At 37.8% G+C, this 25,059-nt stretch overlaps 1 protein-coding gene across 5 annotated transcripts in view; it reads left to right on the top strand.

Moving 5' to 3' along the window:
- ATP2C1 (ATPase secretory pathway Ca2+ transporting 1) overlaps positions 1–25,059 on the top strand; it is a 60,388-nt gene that overhangs the window by 14,328 nt on the left and 21,001 nt on the right. The window contains exons 1-9 of one of the 5 annotated variants that reach the window (XM_030444487.1): positions 3,891–3,992; positions 4,599–4,745; positions 16,516–16,626; positions 17,600–17,716; positions 19,236–19,325; positions 21,015–21,050; positions 21,618–21,679; positions 22,048–22,156; positions 24,831–24,986. In XM_030444487.1, the coding sequence (XP_030300347.1) occupies positions 4,740–4,745; positions 16,516–16,626; positions 17,600–17,716; positions 19,236–19,325; positions 21,015–21,050; positions 21,618–21,679; positions 22,048–22,156; positions 24,831–24,986 (687 nt within the window). In that variant the 5' untranslated portion in view covers positions 3,891–3,992; positions 4,599–4,739. Of the gene's footprint in view, positions 1–3,890; positions 4,112–4,580; positions 4,746–16,515; positions 16,627–17,599; positions 17,717–19,235; positions 19,326–21,014; positions 21,051–21,617; positions 21,680–22,047; positions 22,157–24,830; positions 24,987–25,059 lie in introns of those variants that run through there. The other 4 variants (XM_030444485.1, XM_030444486.1, XM_030444488.1 and 1 more) reach the window with 4 other exon arrangements.

Raw genomic sequence — 25,059 nt, 5'->3', positions numbered from 1 at the left:
CAACTGATTGATGGTACTATCTGGAATGTCACATATTTATTACCTTTTAATTTTTCTAAGCCTTCCAGAGGCTCTTAGTTCTTCTGAAGATTTAGAAGGGCAACTGAAACAACCTTTCGGGTTGCCTTCAGATTCATACAGAAGGTAAGTATGTTTTTTTTTCATGCTGACAACTAACAAAACTCAACTAAACAAACCCCAAACCATTTTATCAGATGTTTTCAGCCCTGAAAGCCTGTGTGGGGAGCACAGAAACAATGAAAGCTGCAGTACCTATTTATGTTTCCCCATACCTGCTCTACCCTCTTGGCTGTGCCAGAATAACCATTTGAGAAGTCTTTCTTAATTGATCTGCTGGGTAATTCTGGACATGAGTCAGTTCCCACATAAACTTAGATGTTGGTCAGTTAGAGGTTGAGATTTTGAGGCCACTATTGGCTCCTTGCTGCTGAAGGCCACTTGTTGCCTGACTCAGGCCTCAATAGGGGGTCAATTACAAGACTTTAGTGGGAAAAAGATGGGGAGGGAATGGCAGTAGGGAGTGGGGTGTGGTGACAGAATGACAGGAACTCTCTTCTGGTGGTGCTGAACACTTAGTGCACTGTGGCATATAAAGCTGACAACACTCCAAGGGAAGAATGCCTGGGGCTTATGGCTACTAAAGTTGGCAATGAACACTCATGAAACTCTGCTTTTCTAAATGAAAGCTTTTTACTGGTAGGTTAACTTGTTTTTAGAAAGTATTTTCAGGTCTTCAAACTAGGACAAAACAGCCACTAAGATGCCCAGTCCCTTTTTCCCCCCTAATGCTATCAGTTTTGCACATCCTTTCAAGGACTATTGTGTTTTTTGGTTTTTGGTTGGTTGTTTTTTTTTGTTTGTTTGTTTTTGTTTGTTTGTTTGTTTTGTTTTGGTGGTTTTTTTTTACATCTAATTAAAATTTAGACAGTGTTTCATCTTTCACATTTGAATCATTTGAATTTGTAATTGTTCTAATTTGTATATGTAATTATTCATTGTGGGTAGATGCATTTGCTCATTGGATATTCAGATGAGTATTTAATTGCAAGGTTTTTTTTTTTAACAAAATAGAAAAAACAAAAGTCAAATATTATTGTAATTTGTGAGTACAACTGGTTACTGTGAGCAAAGATTTTAAAAATTTCACTCTTATCTTCCACAATCATATTCTAATTATATTACTTTGGTTTGCCAAATAATGCCTTTGCTGTGTACTTTTAGGAAGCTTCCTGAAGATATTAGGGCTGTCCTAATACTCCTCTGTGTCAAGCTCACAATCAAGGTCAGGGTTTTTAAAGAAACAATATTCACCAGTAGTCAGAGAACACACTTTGAGCATTGTTTATTAAATAGCCACTGTTGGCAGGTGTAAAGTATGGCAGGAACAGTATTATAACTTTCAAGAAAGTATATAATACTGGTATAATGCAGAAGATTATACCAGCTGCTTGGCAGCATCTCAGGCATATATCATTATTGGCAGATATACAGTAAGATTAAGATTTTTTTTTTTTTTTTTTTTTTTTTAGTTTTCATTATAGATAGGTTGTTTTTTTAATGTTTTCTCCTCTTTTAAGAGACATGAACAAAGAATGTTTCTTAGCAGGCAGACTTCGTTGCTGATAGATCTCAAAAGCTCCAGTTGTGAACAAGCTCAGTGAAATTCAAGAACTTACTACTAGTCTTCTCCCTAAACCTTCTTATAGTATAGTAAAAAGCCCAAAAGTGTTGTGGATGTAAACAGTACCAGCACCTACAAGCTTTGGGTTTTTTCTTTCATGTAAATATTTACCTAAGCTTTTCATAATTAATGGTAACAGCTGATACTGAAAGCAAGTACTACTCGTTTTAACCAAATAACTACATGTTTTTCCTTGTGGGTTATTGTGCATCAGTTTTGTGTTGAAACTGAGGCACCATAATTAGTGCTGCCAGGAGCTCAGTAGGGCTTTGTTTGCCTTAACAGAAGCAGTATCTGGCAGAAGAGCCATGGCTCCAATGACAGTGCTACCTACTTGTAGTGGGATACTTTATGGAGTGGCCACAGAGATACTCATGTACCATGGCCACGATGTGGGACAGATCTGAAATTATGCATTGGGTATTCTCAAACGATTAACAATATATTGACAAATTTATATTGTTTTAGCGCTCAAACAACTTTATCTTCAAGAGCTTCAGAATGTAAAAGTATGTGCTTTAACCTTACCTGTTTAGCTGAGGAATTAGAAGCATGCTATTAGGGGCTGGGAGATTTAATTAAACTGTTTAAAATTTAGTTCTGTTAAATGCATCCCATGAACTGACAAAGACTGATTTTGGTTTCTGCTGCTGCTTAAGAAAAACAAAGCTGAGGTGACAGGTCATTAATCATGAAATGTCAATGCAATTGTGTTCCTCTGACCATGTTGTTACGCTCCTTTAGAAACCCGGTATAAAGCCTACAATTAGTGTGTCTCCATTAGATTTTGACCTTGAAAGCCTAAAAGCATTTTGTTCTTACTAGATGCTGCACATCGTATCTTCAATATAAAATTTATTATCTCAGTGGAAATTAGTTTTCTTTATAACTTCTCCAGCCTTGAAGATCAGCATTGGAGCTGTAGTTTCAGAGAATTTTTCTTTGGTATCTAGGAAAACTGATTCGCTCAAGCCTTTTTTTTTTGTTTTTTTCCATAGTACTTTACCACCAACCCTTACCAGTAGTTACATGGTCGGTGGCTAAAAGCAGGTTTTAAAAGTAGCCACCTGAAGTGCTTAAGATAGTGTATTGAGTACAACCTCCCCTCTAACATTTTGAAGAATGTGATAATCTGGTGATTTGAAACTAACTTGATTACAACAGCAGGTGTACTGTAATTCTGAAACCAGCTTCTCAACGGTGTGTGTGGCACACTGTTTCATACAAGTACTGCTTTGGGGATGCAGTGTGAAAGGTGGCAAAAAGATTTCTAAAGCTTTCTTGCCTACAAGAAAGCGGGGGTAGGGCTTTTTACATGGGTGTGTAGTGAGAGGACAAAGGGAAATGGTTTCAAACTTGAAGAGGGGAGATTTAGTTTAGATATGAGGAAAAAATTCTTTCCTGTGAGGATGGTATGCTGCTGACAAAGGCTGCCTAAGAAAGTTGTGGCTGCTCCTTCCCTGGAAGTGTTCAAGGCCCGGTTGGATGGGGCCTTGAGCACCCTGGCCTAGTGGGAGGTGTCCCTGCCCATGCAGGGAGGTCGGAACCCGATGATATTGAAGATGCCTTCCGACCCCAGCCATTCGATGATTCTATGATTAAAGTCAGTGGATGTTAGTGGGCTTGTTTTCCCACAGCCGGCGCAGGACTCGGGCCGGGAAGGCCAGAGTTTGAACTCTGCTCCTGGAGCAGGGGCTGGGGGGAGCCGAGGGCACCGGGCCGGACGGCTCCGCTTGGTGGAGGGCCTCGCACAGAGCCCAGGCCGGTGCACTGCGGAGGGGCAGCCAGGCTCTCCGCCTGCCCTCGCCGACCACTCTTCAGGCTGCTTCACGCTGCTCACGGCTCCATTGTCCTGATGGGAACATGCTTTTCCTGCTCGGGGAGGAGAGGAGACCCCATCGCGGAGATAGGCGCTGGGGGCTTAGGCCGCAACTCCAGCGCCCCCCGCAGTGGTTGGGGCGTTTAACCACGCTTCTTTTCTCGCCGCGCCCTGGGGGCCTCCGCAACCAACGCGGCGCCCCCTGGGCTGTGGCTGACGCCCGCCTCCCCGCAGCGCCGGGTGAGGACGCACCTCGGAGGCCCCCATCCGCAGCGAGCGGGCGTCCCCAGCTCCGGGGCGCAGGGAGGCAGCAGGGAGGGGCTGGGGGAGGGGGAAGGAATCCGCCCTCCCTTCCGCTGCCGCGCCCCGCCCCGTCCGTTGCCTCTCCCCGCCGCCCGCGGAAGTGAGCGGAGTGGGGATGCGGCCGTGCCGCTGCTGCTGCTGCCGCCGCTGCCGCCCCGAGTCACGGAGGTGAGAGGCGCGGCGAGGTGGCAGGGACGAGGCGGCCGTGAGGGAGCTGCCGCTTTGCGCCTTTCTCCTCTTCCGTACCAACCCCCTTCCCCGCTTCCCTCGGCGGCCTGCGACACAGGGTGAGCAGGCGGGGCCGCGGCGGCTGAAGGAGCCAGGGCTGGGGTTGCCGCCGGCAGCGCCGGGGCCGTTGGGTGAGCTCCGGGCGAGCTGGCGCTTTCCTTCCCTCCGCCCGCACCTCTTCCGCCTGGCGCTGAGGAGACGGGGTGCGGGCCGGGCAGGGAGGACTACGGGGATGTTACTTGGGGTGAAGGTTTATTTTTAGGTGCGGGGCGTTCATTCCTCTTGGAGCCCCTCCCTGGGCGGGACGAGGCTGTGCGAGAGAGAAGCTGCGGCGCTGCTCGGTGTTGCTGGAGCTTCTGGGCAACTAATCCTAATCCTTGGTGGCCTCTGACAGCTCTGCGGGCTCGTGCCTGTGCCTGCTCTGCGCTGGCGTGAGGGGAAAAGGTGTTGGTTTGTGGTTTTGTTTTTTTGGGTTTTTTTACTATTTTAATTTTATTTTACATTTTAAAATTTTTTTTCCTCTTCTAGCGCTGGTTTCTCTTGCAGATGTTGCTGCAGGTGGGGGCAGAGGGAGCAGTGTGATTGCCTGGGATCTTGGGGCATCTCTCCACCTTTCAGCTCCTGTTCGAGTGCTGCTGTTGCTAAAGTCTTTTGTAACTATCGACTCAAGTACAATTTCAATGGAAAATGAAGGTAAAGGTCTCATCCGAGTCACTGACTTTCTTGGAGCTAAGAGGATTTTTGCATGCAATTTGGTGACAACTCCTACTGGTGTGTGTGTTATGTATTACTGTTCCAGGGGTTTGCAGGGTTGCTCTGGTGTGTTAATCTCGTGGTAGGAATTTTGATCTGCATTTTGTAGTTCAAGAATTATAGAACCATCGCTTCTCTTCATTTCAGCTCCTGTGTGTTGTAATAATCAGACAGAGCTTATTCTGTCTTGACAGATGCTCAAGACATCTATTGAGTGTTTTAGTATTCTGTGTGTTTGGAATAGAAATCTCAGGTCAATTACACACGGGGGTTTCTGAGCACTGGTTGCTTTGTATCTGTGTAGGTTAAATGACTTTGTTATATTTTATCTTTCCTGGTGAAACTGAAATGTGTTATTTGGATTTTTTGTTGAAATATTTGTGTGCATATTCTGTGTTTTATAATGGATTAATTTTGCTTCCTCAGTATTTAATTAAAAAGCACCACTGAAGTTTCAAGTTCTGTCACTAGAACAGTGTGCTATAGAAATTGTAAACTGTGTATGGGAACAAGTTGTTTTACTATACTTTCTCCCTCTTGTTTTTGAAAATTACTTAACCCAGGCAGCTATTTCAAATTTTCCATCTTGGGCTTCAGTTTATACTCTGGGAACCTTGAAAGCTCCTTTGCATTGATGATGTTTACTGTGAGCTTCACCGATTTTTTTTTCCTTTTTTTTTTCTTTTTCCCCTTGCTTTCTGTTTGGCACTGTGTTAAAAATCTCTGAAATGTACTATTTTTATTACTATATATATAAGAAAAGAACTGTTGTTTCCTCCCCCCCCCCTCCCTCTTTGTCATCAGTATTCTTTAAAGATATTAGATGGATTTTCTTAATTTTTTTTTTTTTTTGGCTGGCTATTGGATTTCCTTTGCTAATGAAACTGTTATGTGAGGCATAGGAGTTCCTTACCACCTCTCCATTTTGAGTAGAGCTGCTTCTTTAATAGATTGATTTCAATGAAGAACTGGGTTGAGTTTGTGGTTCAGATTAACTAAATTATTTTCTACTGTCGGATATTGTTCTGTTTTGATGTGCAGTTATCTTCCATGACTTGAAAGTTGTAATTATGAAGTCCAGCCTTTGCAGAAGGCTATGTAGGTCATTTTATTCTGGCATTTCAGAACTCTTTTCTAATTTATTTTAAAGTTAAATGTTAGAATTCTCTTAATTCTGTTGATCTTCCAACGGAATATTTGTAATTAAGAGCACAGAACTTGTGAGACAGAAGGAATTTTGGAGTGATGGGGAAAGTTTCTGGAAGACTGATGTTTGTTTTGGGATAGTAAGGGCAGTACTATCAGTGCTTTTGCATTTCAGTCACTGTGTTGCAAATAAAAGATTTTTGAATGGGCAGCACCAGGGCCTGGGAAGTAAAGCAGATATAATGCTATTGAATAGAAATACATTTATGGGAAAAAAGTAACCCAAAACAAAAATGATAGGTAGACCTTTAATGCCTTTTAGTTCTAGTACAAAAGAAATAGTGTATCATAGTTGTAGATTATGATAAAGTTGCATGTGATAGTATGACCCATTCTAATTCTTCTGAATGAAGAATCTTCTTCATTCTTTGTTCTTATGAATGATAGTAGCACAATAAATAAATAATGGAATAAATAAATTATGTTTAAAAATTAGGAATGTTTATATGATAGAAGTAACTTATTAAAAAAACTTTGTCTAGGGAAAAGTAGAAGATGATCAGATGGTAGAAGTATCAGATGGTATTTCAAAGGCAGAAATAAATGCTGTGTTTTGTTGAGGGCTTTAGAAAATGGAGTGGGCTTCTGGGAGTACAAGGAAAGCTCAACTTCAGTGTGAATAAAAAGGCTCAGTTGGTTAACATTTGTATTCCTCTTCACTCTTTCTTCTCCTCCACCCTTCCATCTCATAATTGAGTCTTCTGACAAGCACATATATTTACAACTGTCTGCTTTGGTTTTGGTGTTCTTGGTGTTTCTGAACTCTATCCATTTCATTTGACATTTTGAGACATATAGACACTAGCAGCTTTAATACTGGAATTTTTCAGCACTCTTGATAGGGTATCTAATGTATTTTCTCTAGGAGAAAGTTGAATATTTGAAGTCTTGTAGAATAAAAATTACAGTTAGAATAGTTTTAAACCTGTTTGTTTGTTTTGAAAAGTTGGGGTTGAAAGTCTCTTTGGTTTGGGTATTGAGCAAGAGATGTCAGAATCCTATCCCCTCTTCTCCCCTCCCTCACATTTGGATGAATGTTCAAGGTTGGGAAGTGATAAAATGGGTTGGGAAACTGATGTTTTCCTGTGTTAATTCAGTGTTCATAAGCATGAACTCTAAACTAGTTAGTGTCCTGTCCCAGGACTTCTGATTCCTGTCTTTTGTGTTGGGGTGATTAAACTTCAGCAAAAATTCATGTCTTGTGGTAATGAGGAAAATTTCCCATAATTAGAAGACCTCTGCTTAATTCAGTAAAACTGACAGAGGAATGATGATTGTGTTTCTGTTTGGAATTTTGTGACTACTTCTTCCCATAAGCAGAGCTTTTTCTTAAACTGTAGGCAGTCAAGAGGCATAGACAAAACATAACTCTTGAGTGCAAGCCAGGCTTTGTAATTTTTGGCTCTCTCCATTGATGCCTTTGGGCCATTTAAAATAGTTTTCTATAATTGTAGTCTGAATTTTTTCTTTTATCACCATCTTTTCGATTGTGACAGGTTCTTTGTTCTACTGCAGGTTGTCTTTTAGAAGACTGACTACCTTTTAATAGAAAAATACAGTTTAGGTTCCATCAACTTTGAGTTTCTGTGTTCTGAGGACAGACTAGGATTAGAAATACAGATTGCTGAATAGGAGTACTGTTTTGTTAGCCAAAACAGTAGGGTTTTTTTTGGTTTTTTCTTGGTAGGGTTTGTTTTCAGATCATGACTTGTCTAACGGAAGAGGTCAGAGCAACATTTTCCCACCTGTAAATCAAAGACTTTCCCAAAATAATGTAGAAGGTTGATACAAAAACTCAGGCCAGACTTACTGTCAGGAATAAGAACACCCTGTGATGATTCTGGAATACTCCTTAGTCTTCATTGTTTTGAGTTCTGGTTAATTGCAGCTAATATTCAAAGATTTTAGCCCATAGTCAGACAGTAACAGTTTCAGAATAATTTTGATAATTGATGACTGAGGAGATAAAAGTCAAGATTTATTATTTTTTTTCCTTTCAAAAAGATGCTTTAGTTCTTCACGTAATCCTGAGGTGGCAAACAAATTGTTCTTGTTTATCACAAACTCGAAATGCAGTTGAATTTTCTAATGAGTTTCATGGGTGTTGTTTTTAAATGGTGAAAAGGGGCTTACTTCCTAAACTAGTAGACTGAAGATGAGTGGATAGATTTCAGGTTTTGGGAGCAGTGAGTTAGCACCCTGCACTGGATCATCAAGCATTAGGCAGCTGACAAACCAGTGGAGCGTGTATACAGACATCTGAAAACAGAGAGAAAAGGGATGCCTGCAGCAGCGGTGACTTGAAAACCATTTAAATTGTTCCAGAATGGCATCATCAGTTGTTTTATTCAAGTATTATCCATCATAATCAGAATGAAATTTGTGATGGAAAATGTTAGAAATTGTGAAATGGAGTTGGTGTTATCACAGCAGTTCATGTTCTTTTTGACATGCAGATGATTTCTTAATAAACTGTTACTAAAATACCTATTAAAACTGTTCTAGCAGTGCTTCAACAACTTCAAATAACTGTTAACATAGCATTTGTCTTGCATTAGAGGTACAAGATTTCCTTTTGAACAGTGTCATCTTCAGGGTAATCTGTTGTTTGTTTGACTGGTTGATGGGGCATTAATAGTGTTAGTCGTGTTAGTCTTTCCTTCCTTTTTTTTTTTTTTTTTTTTTTTTTTTTCCCCATGCAAATAAATTGGAAATAGTAATCTGTAATAATCTAGAAGTGGTTTAGCATGGAGTCTGAGTTCAGGTATCACAGAATACATGTTTATTATTTTGGTAGCTTTAATTCCTTTACTTTGGGAGTCTATGGCATAATCACTTCTTAGTAAGTCAGGAAAAACAGTGGTGTAAGGAAAATGCAGACAACTCCCAGAGTAGCTAATTTAATGAACAAGATAAAAACATTTTTGCTTGCATTTTTTGGTAAAAGAATTTGACAGGGGTGTGGTGATCTTGGGATGCTCTTTGATAGGACTGGGTGAAATGGTTTCATTACTGCTGAAAGAAGATCCTACTCACAGCTGTGTTGCTACCATATGTATTGTATTGGCCGTCCTGGTTGTTGGGTTTGTCAGGCTTGCCAGCTTGGCAGAAATCCAGCCCTTTTGTCCCGTTGCCCACAGCTGGACAGCATTCTGTTGAATTAGTAAGTTGCATGGGTTCATGAAGTGTCTAGGTAATGTCAAACACAGTGAGGGACAAAGCAGTTAGAACCATAGAATGGTTTGGGTTGGAAAGGGACCAAGATCATTCAGCTCCAGCCCCCCTGTCATCAGCAGGATCAGCTTCCTCTAGACAAGTTTGCTCAAGGCCTCATCCAACCTGGCCTTGAACACTTCCAGGGAGGGGACAGCCACAACTTCCCTGAGCAACCTGTTCTGGTGTCTCACCATCCTCACAGGAAAGAATTTTTTCCTAACCTCTAAACTAAATCTCCCCTCAACAGGACATCCTCCCATTTAGCAGACCGGTACCTTGACTTGCTTCTTTATGTAGTCATAGCTTCAGTTCAATATAAATTAAGTCCCAGATCATGGTGGAATTTTGCAAGAGTGCAATAAGTTAGGAAGTGGATTTTAGTTGAAACCTGCTTATGAGTTGATGAAGGAATTCAGGTGATAGTAATTGACAGTGGGTGATAAAATTGGCATTTGCAGTGTGGTTTGTAGAAGCTTGAAAGAATGGTAAAGTTACAATGCAGAAAAGGAAAGGAAAATAAAATACAATAATCAAGGTATAAATTTGAGAGAAGCATTTGTTTCTTGTTTTTTTGTTTTGTAAGCATTCTAAATAATAGAAGGGATAAAATGGATAATGGGCTAGCATTTGCAACCTACAGAATCTTTTACGCTGGCTTTTAAAATATTTTTAAGTCATAAATTTTCTTCAGTACTTTTTTCTGCATATACAATTCACAAAGAAAGCCTGGTGAATACGATGTTGCTACTTTCTTGAAAGTAATTATAAGAAATTGTGTTACCATGAGTAGAGTAATTATGCTGTGAGTTATGTTTGCATTTAGATTGGCACTGACACTAGCTTAGTCATGAGAACTGTTTTAAACAGTAAGTTCAGGATTTTTTAAATTAGAATTTTATTTTGTCACATTATGAAGAAACTGCATAGCTGTCAAGGATATAGTCAACAATGGGGGCTTGGAGCTTCATTCATTATTCTAAAGCAATAAGTTCTGAGCAAATATTTTTGTGTTTTTGCTAAATGCAATTAGCTGGTGACTGAAGTCTGCACATATCATGGATACATCAGGACTATATCACGGTGTGCTAAAATCCTGTATTAGAGTTTGCAGTTCCAAGTGTCTTCCTTCATGTTGAGAAGTTCAGCACTTCAAAGTGTTACGAGATAGAAGCAGACTTGGAGGGGAGCCAAATGATCTCATTTCTAAGCTTAAATGTTCTCTTCTAGGAAAGTTACCAACTCCCCAGCAAGATAAATGACTTGTGTTTAGACCAAAAGCCTTTCGGCCTTCAACTTCGTAAAGGCTTCATGTGAATCAGGAGAGAAGCTATTTGGAGGCAAGTGAGATATGGCCAGCAGTGCTCTTTTCCTTGGGTGATGGTCTTCTGAACTGACACAGTGCTATTACACATAAACCTTACTTTTCACCAAGGCGCTGGAATTGATTTGGTGATTTTAGTCTGTGCTTAGGTTTCCTTATCTTTTTGTTCTTCTGATTCAAAAGTAATGACAAATATATTGAAATGTTCAAGCAGACTTTTTCAGGTTTCAGAAGTCTGTTGTTTTTTTTTTAAAGGAAGTATTGAAGCTGAATATTTTAGCCAAATTGGTCTGGTGTGTGTCAATGCATGCTTGTTAATTCTGATGCCACCTCAAGGCTTTCACTAGCTAGGCTTTACAATCATCATAGTGCATCTTTCAGAGTATGCAGAAGTCCTCTAAATGGTAAATATTTTGTAGTGATTGAATTGAAAATATGAATGTTTGGCCTTCTAAGCTTCAACTGTACATGAATGAGCTAAGGGGAGAAAAGGTGCTTTGAACAGATGTGATGTTGTGGGTTTAGTTGGTATTTTTGTTGTTGCTATTACTCCTACAGTCTACAGCACTACAGTCAGGTTATGGTATCATTATTCTTGTGAAATATTTTTCTAGCTAGAGAGTAGGCAGTTGTCATGCATAAGCCTTGCAAGGTAACTACATGGAATATACTACAGTTACAGCAAATCACAGCATTGCTGTTTGTGGTGGTAGCCTCAGCTGATCTAGATGTCCTACTTTCCTTTCTTAGAGTAGGATGCATTTCAAGTTGTGGAGGCTTCAGGTTTCTCAGAGAAGCATTTTTTTAGAAGATACTTTTAGTACTTGAGAAAAGTTTGAGCTTTAAAGACTACTGTAGAGTTAGATGTTAAATGGAACATCTTAGTCTTTATAGTGTTGCCTGAAGTAGATAGGGTTGGGGACAGGTCACTCAAGTATTTTATGACTCTTGAGGCAGACAGTGAGCTTTAGATAGTCAGTGCCAGTATTCAAACATCTGTTTATTAATTGGTCATAAATGCAGACATTCTGTGTACCAAGGAATACAGTTCTGCATTACAGCTGCTTGTTGGCCACAGTCAAAGTTCTAAGCACTGCTGAAATAGTACTCAAATATAAGGCATTTTTTTCAGGCAGCTTAGCAGGTTGTTGTCAAAATTTGGGTATTTACATTTCTTTGGTTAATGGGTGGTGTCTGTGCAAGGTTGAATATTGCCCTTTTCCTGTGAAGTTTTACAAAATAACATACAATAGCAAGATGCTGAAATGACGTGACCTCCCAGGATAGAAATTACTCTGCAAGGAGAACTCATTAATGCAAATTAATGTTGCTCTTTCCTTCTGGCTTTTTTAGAGACAGAACTTTTCTACGTGGACTTCTTTTGATGTGGGGTCTCTTCAAAAATGTTCAAACTAAAATGCTGTTGAATAAGACCAAATTTCTTTGAATACTAGAATACAGGGCTGCTGCAGCTATTTTCCCAAAAGTGAAAAATCATCACACTTTTCCAAAGGAGCCCATTAAGATAAACTCAGTAGACGGTAATTTCAGAGCTTTCAAAAAAAGTATTTCTTATCCTGAGCAAACAGTACCTGCTCTTTGCAATGGGGAGTGAAATACTTTTTTTTTTTGTTTTTTTCAAATTGGTTTGAATGTTTGTGTTGTCAGTTTACTTGTTGCTCTAAGAAAGCAGCATTATTTCCCAAACAGGTATTTGTCAGAGTATAGTACTCTCTGACCAGGTGCTTTCAGATAATCCATGCATGGAGGGTGTAGTGTTTGATTGCAGCTAGGTCTGGAATGTGGGCTTTGAAGTGTCCCTTGCACAACATGCTCTAATATCCTTATCTCATTAATAAAGCTGCAGTTCCTGAGCAGGTGCATGTAATATTTCAAATGGAAAAGACAACGTAGTTAAGATTAAATGCACAATGATTAATTGCACATTGTGTGTACATTCATTAGTTTTGCTATTGATTAGACACAACATGATTCAGTAGCAATTGCCCAGTATCTGTGATAGAGGCATACCTGGATGTAGGTCACTGACTGCTGGAACAATAATAGTCTTACAGGTTGATCATTACAAACAAGTCAAAAGGTCTTTGTAATCCTTGAGTTGGCTTTAAAGGGGTTCAGTTTTACTTATGGGGTAGATTAAAACTGGTGTCACAATGAGCTGTTCAGATGGATGGGATGAACATCTTTTTCAAGCTTCCAGTTGTGCCACAGTGTTTCCCAGGAACTGGCTCTGTTAACCTGCAGGTGCCCAGTGAGACTTCCTGTGTGGCAGGGTAAACAGCTCTTTCTGGGAGTGCCCATGTGTATGTTTGTCTCAAGTTTCTGAAGGAATTTCTCAAAGAAAGAATCATAATTTCTCTTAACCTAAATGTCACTGTTTTTTAAACCTCTCTCACATACACTTTGACTGTTCTCTACAGTAGTTTTGGTTTTACACCACCTTTGTATTTTTTGTTTGTATGTCACTTGAGTAACTTCATTTAAAATTTACAGGACTTTATATTGGCTAATTACCCAAAATATTTTGGTCATATTTGTCTAAAAATGCATTTTGCAAATTTTTAAACTGCTTTCAGTGAATGCAAGTCTTGCCATTTGTATTCTCTGAGGAAGTAGAGCTAAAATTTCTTCTTAAAAAGTTAATTGTAAAAGCATCTCAATGTCCGTGAGCCCTGCTGATTGACAGCAGACTGTTTCTGCTATGTTGAGAAATGCAGTGGTGTAGAGGTAGGTTGTTGGTATTTGATATCGCTCATAGTAAAAGGAGGGCAGGCAGAATTTTGTAGTGTATAAGGAAGAAGGAGTAACACATAACTGTTAGCTGGTTTAGTAGATTTTTCGTTAGACAAAACAAAAGGGAACTCTGAACTTCTGGTAGTGTAAGCCTTCCAGACTAATTTGTATTAATTTTTGATAAAAACTTGGTCACGGTTCCATGGTCATGGTTCATTGTCATGTATCTTAGAAATCATGGTGAGGAAAGACCTTCCTGAATCAGCTTTTTATTGGTTTTTGTTAGTTATAATTTTGCTTCTTTTTTCCTTGGTAGAGTTATCTGCAAGCAGGGAATCAGAAGCTGTAGTCATAGCTCCCAAAGCTTCAATGGTCAAGTGTGTGCTGCCTATTTGATGCAGCAGCACAGGCCAGTATAATTTCTTAGCTCTGTTATCCATATAAAAACTTGACCTGCAACTAAGTACTTTAAAGTTTTAAGGTATCAGCTGCTGGAAAAAAATTAATTGGTAGCAAAGATATTTGAAACTTATTTTCTGAACTACAAGTGTAGAGTTTTTTTTAGAAATTGGATTTGGATCCATCCAGAATTGTCTATGTAGTGTTGCTGTAGGTAAAGGAGCTGGCTATACCAGATTTTCTCTGTAGATTTTTTTCACTATGTACACTACAGTATTTTCTGTAAAAGTGGGAGAAAATATGATTGAAACACACATTGAAAATCAATGCTTTTTTGAGTCTGTCACAGAACGCCTGTCAAAATAGGCTTTGTTGTAGCACAGTTGTTTTTTGCTAATGAAGACTTATCTGGAAGAGCCTGATCTCTTGGAGTACTTTTAACATTTCTGTTAAGATCATTTAGCTTCTTAAAATATCCTTTAAAAGCTCATTAGTAGACTTTCTGAACTCCTAATTGATAATAATAGAGTAGATCAGCCACGTACCCTTTTTTTTTTAAATTATCTTTGTTTAGCAGCCATGTCAGTTGGTACAGGGAAAAAGATTTCTCTCAGCACTAAAATTTGTAATGGCTGACAGTTTGCTTCTGCCAGCCCTTACTGAGAAAGCTTGGTTGCTCAGCATTTTTGTTGAGAATGCGGTGTCATCTTGGTCAAAGTCATGTGTTTGTGGGTTGTTTTGAAACAATACTTGGGCTTAATGGTTTTCAGCCCTAAGCTGGTTGTCAGTAGTTAATACTATGGATATGGTATCTATTTTTCATTAAAAATCAAAAGCAAGTACTTAGAATGGGTAACTTTAAAGAAAAGAACATGAGCTGGTAACTTGGTAGGTGTTTTATAAAGGGGGAGGTTTGTGACAAAATTCTAGGTAAATGTTTACTTCAGAAAAGCCCATGGTCCAAGAAAACTGAAACAGAAATAAGGTTGATATCCAAAGAAAATGAAGTGTAAACATTTGAAGCACGAGGAGGCATCAGCTCCAATAGCAATTTCCTGAGAATTGAAGTGATTTTACTTAATAATGGTTTGTATGTCCCAAAACTTGGTCCATTTACCCAGGGTGCAATAATCCAGTCCACACCAAGTCAAGGTATTTCTTTACTCCAGTTCTGTGCAGAAAGGGATGGTAAAGCCTCAAAGCTAGCACACCTTCCCCGTAACACAGGCTATCTTTTATACACACAAAAATGCAAAATTACCTTATCTCTAGGTATACTGATACCATTCATCTACATGATTGCTTAACCAGTTCTTCACTTCCACTTGGAAGTGGTAGCATTTATACTTTTCTCTACTCATTCTCAAAGGGGTGGGGGTTTGTTTTTTTGTGAGTTAGGGGTCAATCCAGCCTGTTTTGTATTACCTGTTTTACTTAGTCCTTAGGGCTAAAGGCTTCAGCATCTTCCATTCATCTCCACGCCAAAGTGTATGCTCAGTAAATATGCCCTCCATTGGTAATCCTGACCTGGCTGTTTTGACATCACCCTGCCCAAGAGCTAAGACTCATGCCCTGTATCACCCTGTTTCTCATCTTAGTCTCCAGACCTTCTTTCTTAGAGTGAAAGAGCAAGACTTGTTGGTTTGCTCTTTCACTGGGAACTTCATGGCAAGTGTACAGAGTTTCCAAGGGTTTCTCTTGAAAATGAAAGCCAGTTGCAACTGTAGCACTTTCACCTTTGTTCCTTGGGCTCCAGGGACGGAGTCCTTGTGGAGTCTATGTAGGTAAGCAGCTAGAAGAAAATAATACCAAGTTCAGTTTTTCTCAGCTATTGTATTTTTAGTACATGGCAAACAGGATAGTACCTAGAAAATTATGATTGTCGTACCTTTTTTTAGGGCATAAAAATGCTGGAATCTTTTAATGTATTATCATCTTGAAGTACTTTGTATATTTTGAGTCTCAGCATTCATAGAGATTAAAAAATGGCTTTTCCTCTTGTATAAAAGCATAAAACTGATCAAATTCTGCGCAAGTAAAATGGGAAAATAATTCCTGTGATGTGCATGTTTTCATGTCAGGTTCTTCATTTAACAAAGAGAGGGGATGTGTGTATGGCAGGATGGACAAGAGTGTAATTGTGGGTGCAGTAAGATAGCAAGAAAGAGGGAATATCACTTCATGGTCTCAATAAGCAAGAATCCCAAAACTCTAAAGCTTCATTAAGAAACTCCAAAGCTTCATTAAATATCAAAGCAGTGCTGAGCTGCACAATGTTGCTATTGCTCTGTTCTGCAGATCACAAAATTTGAACTTCCTAAAATTACAGGAAAACATTACTTTTTATATCATTGACTTGAAGTTTTGTACTATAGTTGGGCTTTACAACTTCACTTGCATCTGTGCTCTGGTTTGAGATTTTCTTACTGTTGGTTCTCCTTTCTCTGTGTACAACAAAATGTAAATAGGCCTAAATTGGACTAATAGTGAGCAGAAAGTGGGAGCAGGGAGAGAAACTTGTCTGGAGTGATTGCTTTTTGATCAGTAATTGAAGATACTGATATAAAGGATTACGTATTTAACTGTTAGGATCTTTATCACTGAACAAATTGTTACATAAATCAATTTTCTCAGTTGCATGTGCAGATGGTACTGCATAAAAATAAGCTGAATTGTAGAATTTTTTTCTTTAAGTGCAAAAGGTTATAAAAACCTACTTTTTAATGGCATTAATACTGCTTTGCTCTGGTCTGTGTTGTTTGAACTGAAATGCTAGTGTTTCCCTTCCCTTCAGACTTTGGTTTTGTTTCTTAGGTTGCACATCTTCAAAAAATCCCTGATGGTGACAATGAGACAATGATTCCTGTACTGTCTTCTAAAAAAGCAAGTGAATTGCCAGTTGATGAAGTTGCAAGCATTCTGCAAGTAAGTGATTTTGCATCTTTTAAAAATGCACTGGTGTTACCAAGCAACATTTGATGTTTAAGGACAAATTATAGCATCAAAAGTCTGTGTGTTATCTATCATGCAGATTGATGTTAACTGTTGTCTACTTTTAAAAGCTTGTTATTTTTAAATTGTTACTTGAAATGGTCTAGTCTGTAGCGATTTCAAAAAGATGAAGTTTTTGGTGGGGTGATGAGATTGAATTTGAAAATAGTCAGATTTCTGTATGCTTTGAAGACTGCTTTCTGTTAATGAAGCTGCTAGAGTAAATCTTCCTGTAAAAATCTGTTCTGTTTTTCATAGCTATTGCTTCCAATCTCTCTAAAGAATCCCTCATGTCCTTAATTTATTTCAGTACCCTCCATTTCAGGTGGAGAAAGAGGATTGAACCCATTGACGGATTTATGAACCATTAAATCTGGGTTTATTTTCATGATAGATGGTGTTTTTTCATTTTCTGTATGCTTGACAGCTTGAGGAGTACACCATGATAAATATGGGTCACAGGCAACTCAAAACTTAGAAGCTGTTGCTGTGTCATTTGGCTGAGTAACAGAACTCCTGACATAATACTCAAGAGTCTGAATTATTCTCACGGTTTGGCTTGCTGAAGGGTTTTCTGCAGGGAAGATCAACAATCATTTAGAGATGTAAAACTGCCTCTGTAGTTCTGTGATTTTTTTGTTGAAGTCTCCTGCCAAACAGTTTTAAAGAAGTGGTTAGCTTTTATTGTCATACAAACATTTTTACCAAGCTTGTCTTTCTGATGTTGGCCAAATTTTTATAATCTAAAGCTATATGTGGTGTTGGAATTTATTTTGAAGTCTAACTTGGTGGTATAACTTGGTGGTATAACTTGGTGGTATAACTTGGTGGTATAACTTGGTGGTATAACTTGGTGGTATAACTTGGTGGTATAACTTACTGGTTTATTCTTTGCATATTCCAATAGGCTAATCTTCAGAATGGCTTAAAAAACTGTGAAGTTTGTCATAGACGGGCATTCCATGGGTGGAATGAATTTGATATTAGTGAAGATGAACCACTGTGGAAAAAATATATTTCCCAGGTTAAGATTTCTGTATTTCCTACTTTTTGTTTTTAATGCATTATTACTTTGCTTTTGTGTGCATGAATATATAAGTGGGGAAACTAGTAGCATAGAAAATGGCAATTTCTAGAATTTCAGTCTATTTTACTGATGGAAAAAGCTTTTATTTAGGTACATGCCAGTGTTTTAATTACATGATTTGTTTTTGAATGTATGTTCATAACCAGCCTGTGGGCTGGAAAAGTGGAACCAAGTTCCCTGTAGGCAAAGACTTGAGTATGAATTGCACTGAGGTCATACACAAATGATTGGTAAACATTTAAATGGAACATGAAATAGGAATAACCTGACAGACAAGGAAATTTTAAAAAGCAAACCCGCTGCCTTCGAACTAAGGATGAGGGTGGGGCCAGCCTTGATTCTGTGCCAGCAGGACTGGCAGAAGTGCCAATTTTTTTCCTAGTAGTGTGATTTATTCTGTGTGTATGTATGTATGTGTGTGTGTATATATATATGAGCCTGTGCAGTTTCTCGAAATGGTGTGGAAGTGTCACTGCTTCCTCTTGCCATCCTTCACCACCCAGCTGCACAAGTTACTTATAGAAACTTCTCCTGCAGAGGGTTTTTCTAACAAATTCATAATATTCAGTAATTTTGGTCAATGTTTTCTGTACCTTGTCTGCTCAGCAGTGCAGTTAAATTCTAAAGTAAATCCTGAAGTAATAGATGGTTAATACTAGAGAGACTGTTTTACTTGGGAGTGCCTAAAAAGATACTCAGCACTCTGCTGCTAGCAGTGGGAACATTATCACATACTATCTGTCCTCTGGCATTAAAGCTTTATTTTCCCATGTGCAGTTAGTCCTATACATCTCAAAGCTTCTACAGCATGTTAACTTAAGTCTATTTTACGGAGAATATATTAAGATACATATTTGCCTTGAATGTGTTTATCATGAAGAACATCCTAGAACACGCTTTAATTGTAGGAGTGTTCTTTTTTTTTAACATTTCTCAAAGAAATTGCCATGTTAGCAACAAGGTGTTACATACAAGCAAGACCCTTTATTATTTTAGCCTTAGAAATCTGTAGGAAGCATGTGATCTAAAAGGAAAACTTGCTTCTTGTAAAAAAAGAAATCATGAACGTAAATCAGGAAATATATTCCTGAAATGATTGTGAACATTTGCTGGGAAAGGGGTTGGCCTGTTACTTGAAGATGTTTTGAATATATTTCGGGCTTCTTTTTGTGTGTTTAATCAAATACAGGAGATTATTCCTTTTGCCTTGAAAATGTGAATCAAGAAATTTAAGAACTTTTTTTCCTGTTATGTATTCATTATGCTCCATTGAAATTCTTTGATACTTAAAAAGAAAAAAAAAAGTGGAAGTGAAATAACTGCAAAGAGTTGGACTGTTTGTACTGGTAGGTTAGAGATTTTAATTATAGAACAATGGATTTTGACAATATTTGAGGGGTGGATAAAATGGTCTTTGTCGAGAGTATTGCTGAACTACTGTTCTGTTTCATTTCAGTTTAAAAATCCCCTTATTATGCTTCTCCTGGCATCTGCAGTCATCAGTGTTTTAATGCATCAGTTTGATGATGCTGTCAGTATCACTGTGGTAAGGAACTAAAATTTTATCTTCTTTGAGCTTCAGAAAGTGTGATCACATGCACTTTCAGCGTCACATGTATGCCAGTGGGGGAATGGGAATCTAATTACTGAATTTTATTTGTATGCTGACATTAAATATGTTTGTTATTGGATTGGTTGAAATGTCTGTCTTTATGCATTTTTTCAGAGGAGAATTTTTAGTGTCTTTTATGTAATTTTGGTTTTAAGATATGCTTGAATTCCAAATTGAAACCAGCATAAGCCTGCTGTGAATTTACTTTAAATAGGTAATCTTTTAAACATGAAAAAGAAGTTTAGCCTGAAATCTCTAGAAACAGAAGGAGATATATGTGGAAATACTGATTTTTTGTAGAATGTAAATAGGCTGCTAAGCTAATAAACAGATACAGTACTACTAAACCTCTGTACTGTTCATTTTTGCTTTTGTAATTAACTCAAGGTAAATGAAGGTTTGCCTCTAGAGAATTTGCTAATTCTCTGGAAAGAGTAGTTTTCTTTGGAAGATAAAGGTAATACTTGTTTAAGAAAAATCATATAACTTTCAGAATGAGTATAGATTGGAATGGTTTCTTTTTTCATGAGTTGAGTTTAGGTAAATTATTACATTATGAAATGTATTTCATTTTTGTGGCTAAAAGTTGAACTATTTATTGGGCTTTTTTCCCCCCTCCTTATTGCCCTTAAGTATTGCCCTGAATGCTCTTGAGAAAGACAGTGAGGGAACAGGGCTCTTAGTGTAATGGAGTATTAATTTCTGAATTCTATGCTGCAGTCTAGGAACAGCCTTGTGAACATTGGTTGAGGTTATTTAAAATATGAGAAAGTTGAATTTAAAGTTTCTGCAGTTAGTGTTTTTTATATAACTTCTGACTAACCTATCATGTAGTCTTGTTATTGAATGCCCACTTCTTTACCTTCTGAATATTTGTTATGCTTCATTTTCAGATAGTAGTGTATCATCATTTTGCTGTGACTGTGTATTTGTGCTCAGAGCTTTAGCAACAAAACTAATTTGCTGCTAAAGATTAATAACACCTTTCTTCTGGTGACAGTGCTGGCTTGAGCAGCTCTTGACATCTTTTTACCTCTGCCTAAACCAATGTAATTTTTTAAAATAAAAATTTACAGCCTTTTTCCCATGGAGCACGCACTGTGGGGTGTAATAATACAGCTTACATGTAGCTGTGATGGAAATACCTTCTGAAAAGATGGAGTATATATAGATATTTGCTAAATCTCAATTGGTGAGGCTAGTGTTGGTATCAAAATTAAAGTAGATTTACTGGATTTATCCTCAGTTCACTCAAGAGTTCTTCAATAAAGTTTTTCTCCATTGTTTTTTATTTCCCATGGATCTCTCCTTTGCTGTCTCTTGCTTAGTGATTAGAAGCAAGGAGAGGAGAAAATTTTTCTTTGAAATTGCTGTCTAATTGTTGGTCTTATATTTAGTAAAATCAGGCTATTGACTTCTCGGACATCATTAAAGCATTTATGTATAGATAAAGGCATTGCTTATTTAACAGGCCCAAGGGATACAGAATGACTTGGAGCATGAGAAAGTTTGTTTCCATATCATATTGTTAATATGTAGTAACAACTATGGATGAGCAAAACCTAATATTGTCACTTACTTTCATGGCCCTTTGGAATTCTTCTATCATTGCTTTTCTTGCAGGCAATACTCATCGTTGTTACAGTTGCCTTCGTTCAGGTAAGATGACTGTTGACAAAATAAGATGATTTCTTTTCTGTAAACTCTTCTGTTTATAAGTCTGAAGTAGTTGTCTTTGATGCATTGTGCTGTGAATGGTTGAATAAAGAGCTCTGTGCTTTCATTCAAGTCTCTTGCCTGTCCTAAATAGCATGATTGCTCCTGCTTTTTAACTACATTGACACTTATGCACTGGTATGCTCAGCCATAGAAGACCACTTTTAAAGAAGCACTCGGAATAAACACTAAGTACTTTTTAAATATTTAACTTCAGTTAGAATAGGTTTTGAAAATGTACTCCCAGCTTTTCCTGTACAAAATTCTGTACAGGAATTTTACAATTTTTAAAAATTTCATTCTGCAAATACCTGGCTTTACAGTTTGTGTCTAAAGCGTCTAATATAGAGCAGTTGAAGGAACTTTCTTACCTGATCGTTTGGAATATGTCTTTAATAAAACTTTACTAATAAGATAAATTTCAGTAAATGTGTGTATATTCTTTTGTTGTTTTAACTTTTACCTGTTTTAGAAATAATATCTGCCTTTATTTTTTAAATGTCTCTGCAGGAGTACAGATCTGAAAAATCTCTTGAAGAGCTTAGTAAGCTTATGCCTCCAGAATGCCATTGGTATGTGATTATCTGTATTTTCAGTCCAAAATTAAATCATGTTAAGTTGAATCTGCAGTGAGCAAATGTAAAAGTTTTACTAAATTTACTGACATTGTATCAAGCTTTTAACTGACCATACTTTGCTTTTGCTCATATTGTTTTATGAGCTCATTGTTTTATGAGCCCATGAATTATTCCACATAGTTGCACTTCTGAACACTTCAAATGATGTTACTGATGTGTATCTCTTAAGAAACAAGCAGCAAATTAGAAATAATATTTTACTGGAATCAAAAGAACTGTCAGGCGTAGTCAACAGTGTTAATGCTTTTTTCAGATGAAATCCTGAAGATGACTTTATTTGCCCTTCATGTATTTACTTTCAGTGTACGAGAAGGGAGGGTGGAACATACACTTGCAAGAGATTTAGTCCCGGGTGACACAGTCTGCCTATCAGTTGGAGACAGGGTCCCGGCTGATCTACGGTTATTTGAGGTATGTACCCAATATCAATTTAATAACTTTTTTTTGGTGAGGTAGAGGGGAAGAGAAGGGTAGAAGGTAGAGGGGAAGCTGCTGAAGTGCAGTGACTACTATTGTTTGGAATTCACAACTATTTTGACAGACATTTTGAATTAATTAGCTTTCTGATGTAATTGTGCATTTTTAATAGTGTAGTTTATTACTGTGGAACATGAGAGTGAAGAATTTTCCAGCTTTATATAGTAATGCATTCTTGAAAATTTTAGTTAAATGCTTTTTCCCTGGTGTTAAAAAAATCGTGAAATGACTGTGTTCAGTCAGAATTATATTGTATTTTGGCAGCTGGTTGCAGGTGATTTAAATTCTTCATTTGCATTGATCTTTAGAGCATAGTTTGAGTTCTCTGATAATGGAAAATTAAAAAAAAAATAATATTGTGAAATGTTGCCAGCATAAATTTTGCTGTCTGAGACTTCTTCATCAGTGTGTGTTGTTTCGTCTTCTGGTTAACTAAATATGATTTGTTATTACAAATTATTAGATTATTAGTGCTGCTGAAGTGCTTAATTTGAAGTGATAGCACTATAATATTACTTGCAGGCTTTCTGAAGATAAAGTGAGGTTTATGTCTATTCACCTTGTTCGGTGCTTGAACGGGTTTGTTTTTGAGGCTGCAAATGCTTTTTCCTTCCCTCAGCAACTGTTTACTTTCTGTATTGATATGGAATTGCTGTTGCAGCAGCATCTAATTTATTGCTCATAAGCTTATAGCATACTGTGATAGCAGCATTCTTGGACTTCTTACAAAGGAAAGCAGTGGGGGAATTCAGAAGTTTCTTATCTGTCCATAGCCCTACACCAGATAAAAATTTATGCTGTGTTTCTGTCAACTACTCTTGCAGATCATTTGAAAATAAGAGCATGTCATCTCATTTGCAGGGGTGGTTGAGTGTAAAAAAAATGAAGCGGAGGAAATTTTTTGAGATAAAAAGCTAGGTTTCTTCAGTGTATTCTGACTGGTATGGTCCTAGAAAATTGCAGAAATGGTAACAAGGCACTGTTTGCTTCCTGCAGCCTTTCATACATGTGAAAAAAAAGTTTCTTCACTGGCCTTATCTTGTGGGGACAACCTTATTTTCCCAAAAGACCTTTTCTCTCCCAAGTTCTCTCTGCATTAATGAGTGGTCCATCAAATACTATCTTCTCTAGAGACAGAATATTACATCAAGAACTAAGATGCCTATAAAAGCATAGGCTTTGAACACAGTGCTGTTTGGTAGTGATGATCAATATTTCAGAGCTTGCGGCTAGATCTGAACTGTAGCAAAGTGGTATCTTCATGCTAGTTCAGCTTGGAGTCTGAGGAATGCATCACAAATACAAAATAACTTCAGAACTGTCTGGAGTTAATTATTCTTTATGTCTTTGATTGAAAGATACATGGCAGCTTTTGACAACCATCCCTTTTATTTATATGACATCTTTTAAAAATGGGTACTGCACTGGTACTATTTTGGAGGAATATCACGAATTAGAGGGATTTGACTGATCAGAAAACACTTTGTAAAATGCTATCCTCTCTCTTGACACTGACTAAATTACTTTTGATCTAACAGCCTGTTGATCAAAAGTAAGTGGAATGCAGTAACTGGAGTGCATCAGAATTATCATGCCACTTAAAAGCCACCAAAACAAAACACAAAAAACACCCCAGATTGAATCTTGGAGTTACCTGCTATAGTGTGGTGGTACCAAGTGCCCACCATACTTAATCTTTGTTAGTAAGAGTTTTGTCAGTTTTATTATGCATACTTTAAGACTATTTTTCTTGAAGGCTATCTCGAAATTTAGTGGTATGGTCACCAAAGGAGGCTTTGTACTTTTTAATAATGCAAAATTATTTTATGTAAATTTTGTGTCCAGGATTTGATGATTCAGGTTTTGGTTCTGTTCAAAAGTCATTAAAGTCAGTAGATTGATATGTAAGAATTTATGTAAGTTCAGGAAAGGCTTTGTCTTCAGCTTGTATGTTGATAAGTTATGTTTTGTATTATATTTCTGGAACACAAGCTTTATCTTCTTCAGCGCATTAATACACAGTAATTAATTTTTATCTTTTCCTTCTCTGGCTGCCCCCACATGCTACCAAAAAATAAATGTAAAAATCCAAACCAAAAAAAGGCTGCTGATGTTCCTTTAGTCTAGTTGACTTGTCTGAATAGCATTTTTCCTGTACAGACTTAGTGAACAAAAAACACTGCATGAAATACACTCTCCATTAGAGAGTTCTTAATGGTACCTGTGGTAGGAGGAAGAAGACAGAGGAAGAGCTGAGAGGTTAATATATATGAGCACTTGCATTCCTTGTTAATTATTTTGTTTGGTGACATAGTGCATTGCAGTTGCAACTTTGTCAATATTTTATGGAAAACCAATCATAAATATAAATTATTAGTGCACATTGACTCTTCAAAGTGAGAGCTTCGTGATTGCTGCAATATTTTCCAGGAGTGGCTGTTGCTTTGTTGATCCTTAAATGCGGTTGCTATTGACATGGCTTCTTACCATATTAATAAACTGGATGTATTCTTAATGGTCAAAATTGGGAAACTCTAGTTAACACTTCCTACTACTTACAAAAGGTTGTAGTGCTTTTTACCTAGTTCCCTGTGTTTTGTTTTAAAAGGCTGTGGACCTGTCTATTGATGAATCCAGTCTAACGGGTGAGACAACTCCTTGCTCTAAATCTACAGCTCCTCAGCCAGCAGCAACCAATGGAGACCTTACTTCTCGGAGCAATATTGCTTTCATGGGAACATTAGTCAGATGTGGAAAAGCAAAGGTAAAATGTTTACTACTAGAGAAGAGTATTTTCTATATTTCAACTATTTGAAGGCAGTTCTTATTTTTAAAAG

The sequence above is a fragment of the Calypte anna genome, chromosome 2 (assembly GCF_003957555.1).
Source record: "Calypte anna isolate BGI_N300 chromosome 2, bCalAnn1_v1.p, whole genome shotgun sequence".
NCBI lineage: Eukaryota > Metazoa > Chordata > Aves > Apodiformes > Trochilidae > Calypte > Calypte anna.
The sequence above is the reverse complement of the archived record's forward strand: the minus strand, read 5'-3'. Positions and strand labels throughout refer to the sequence as shown.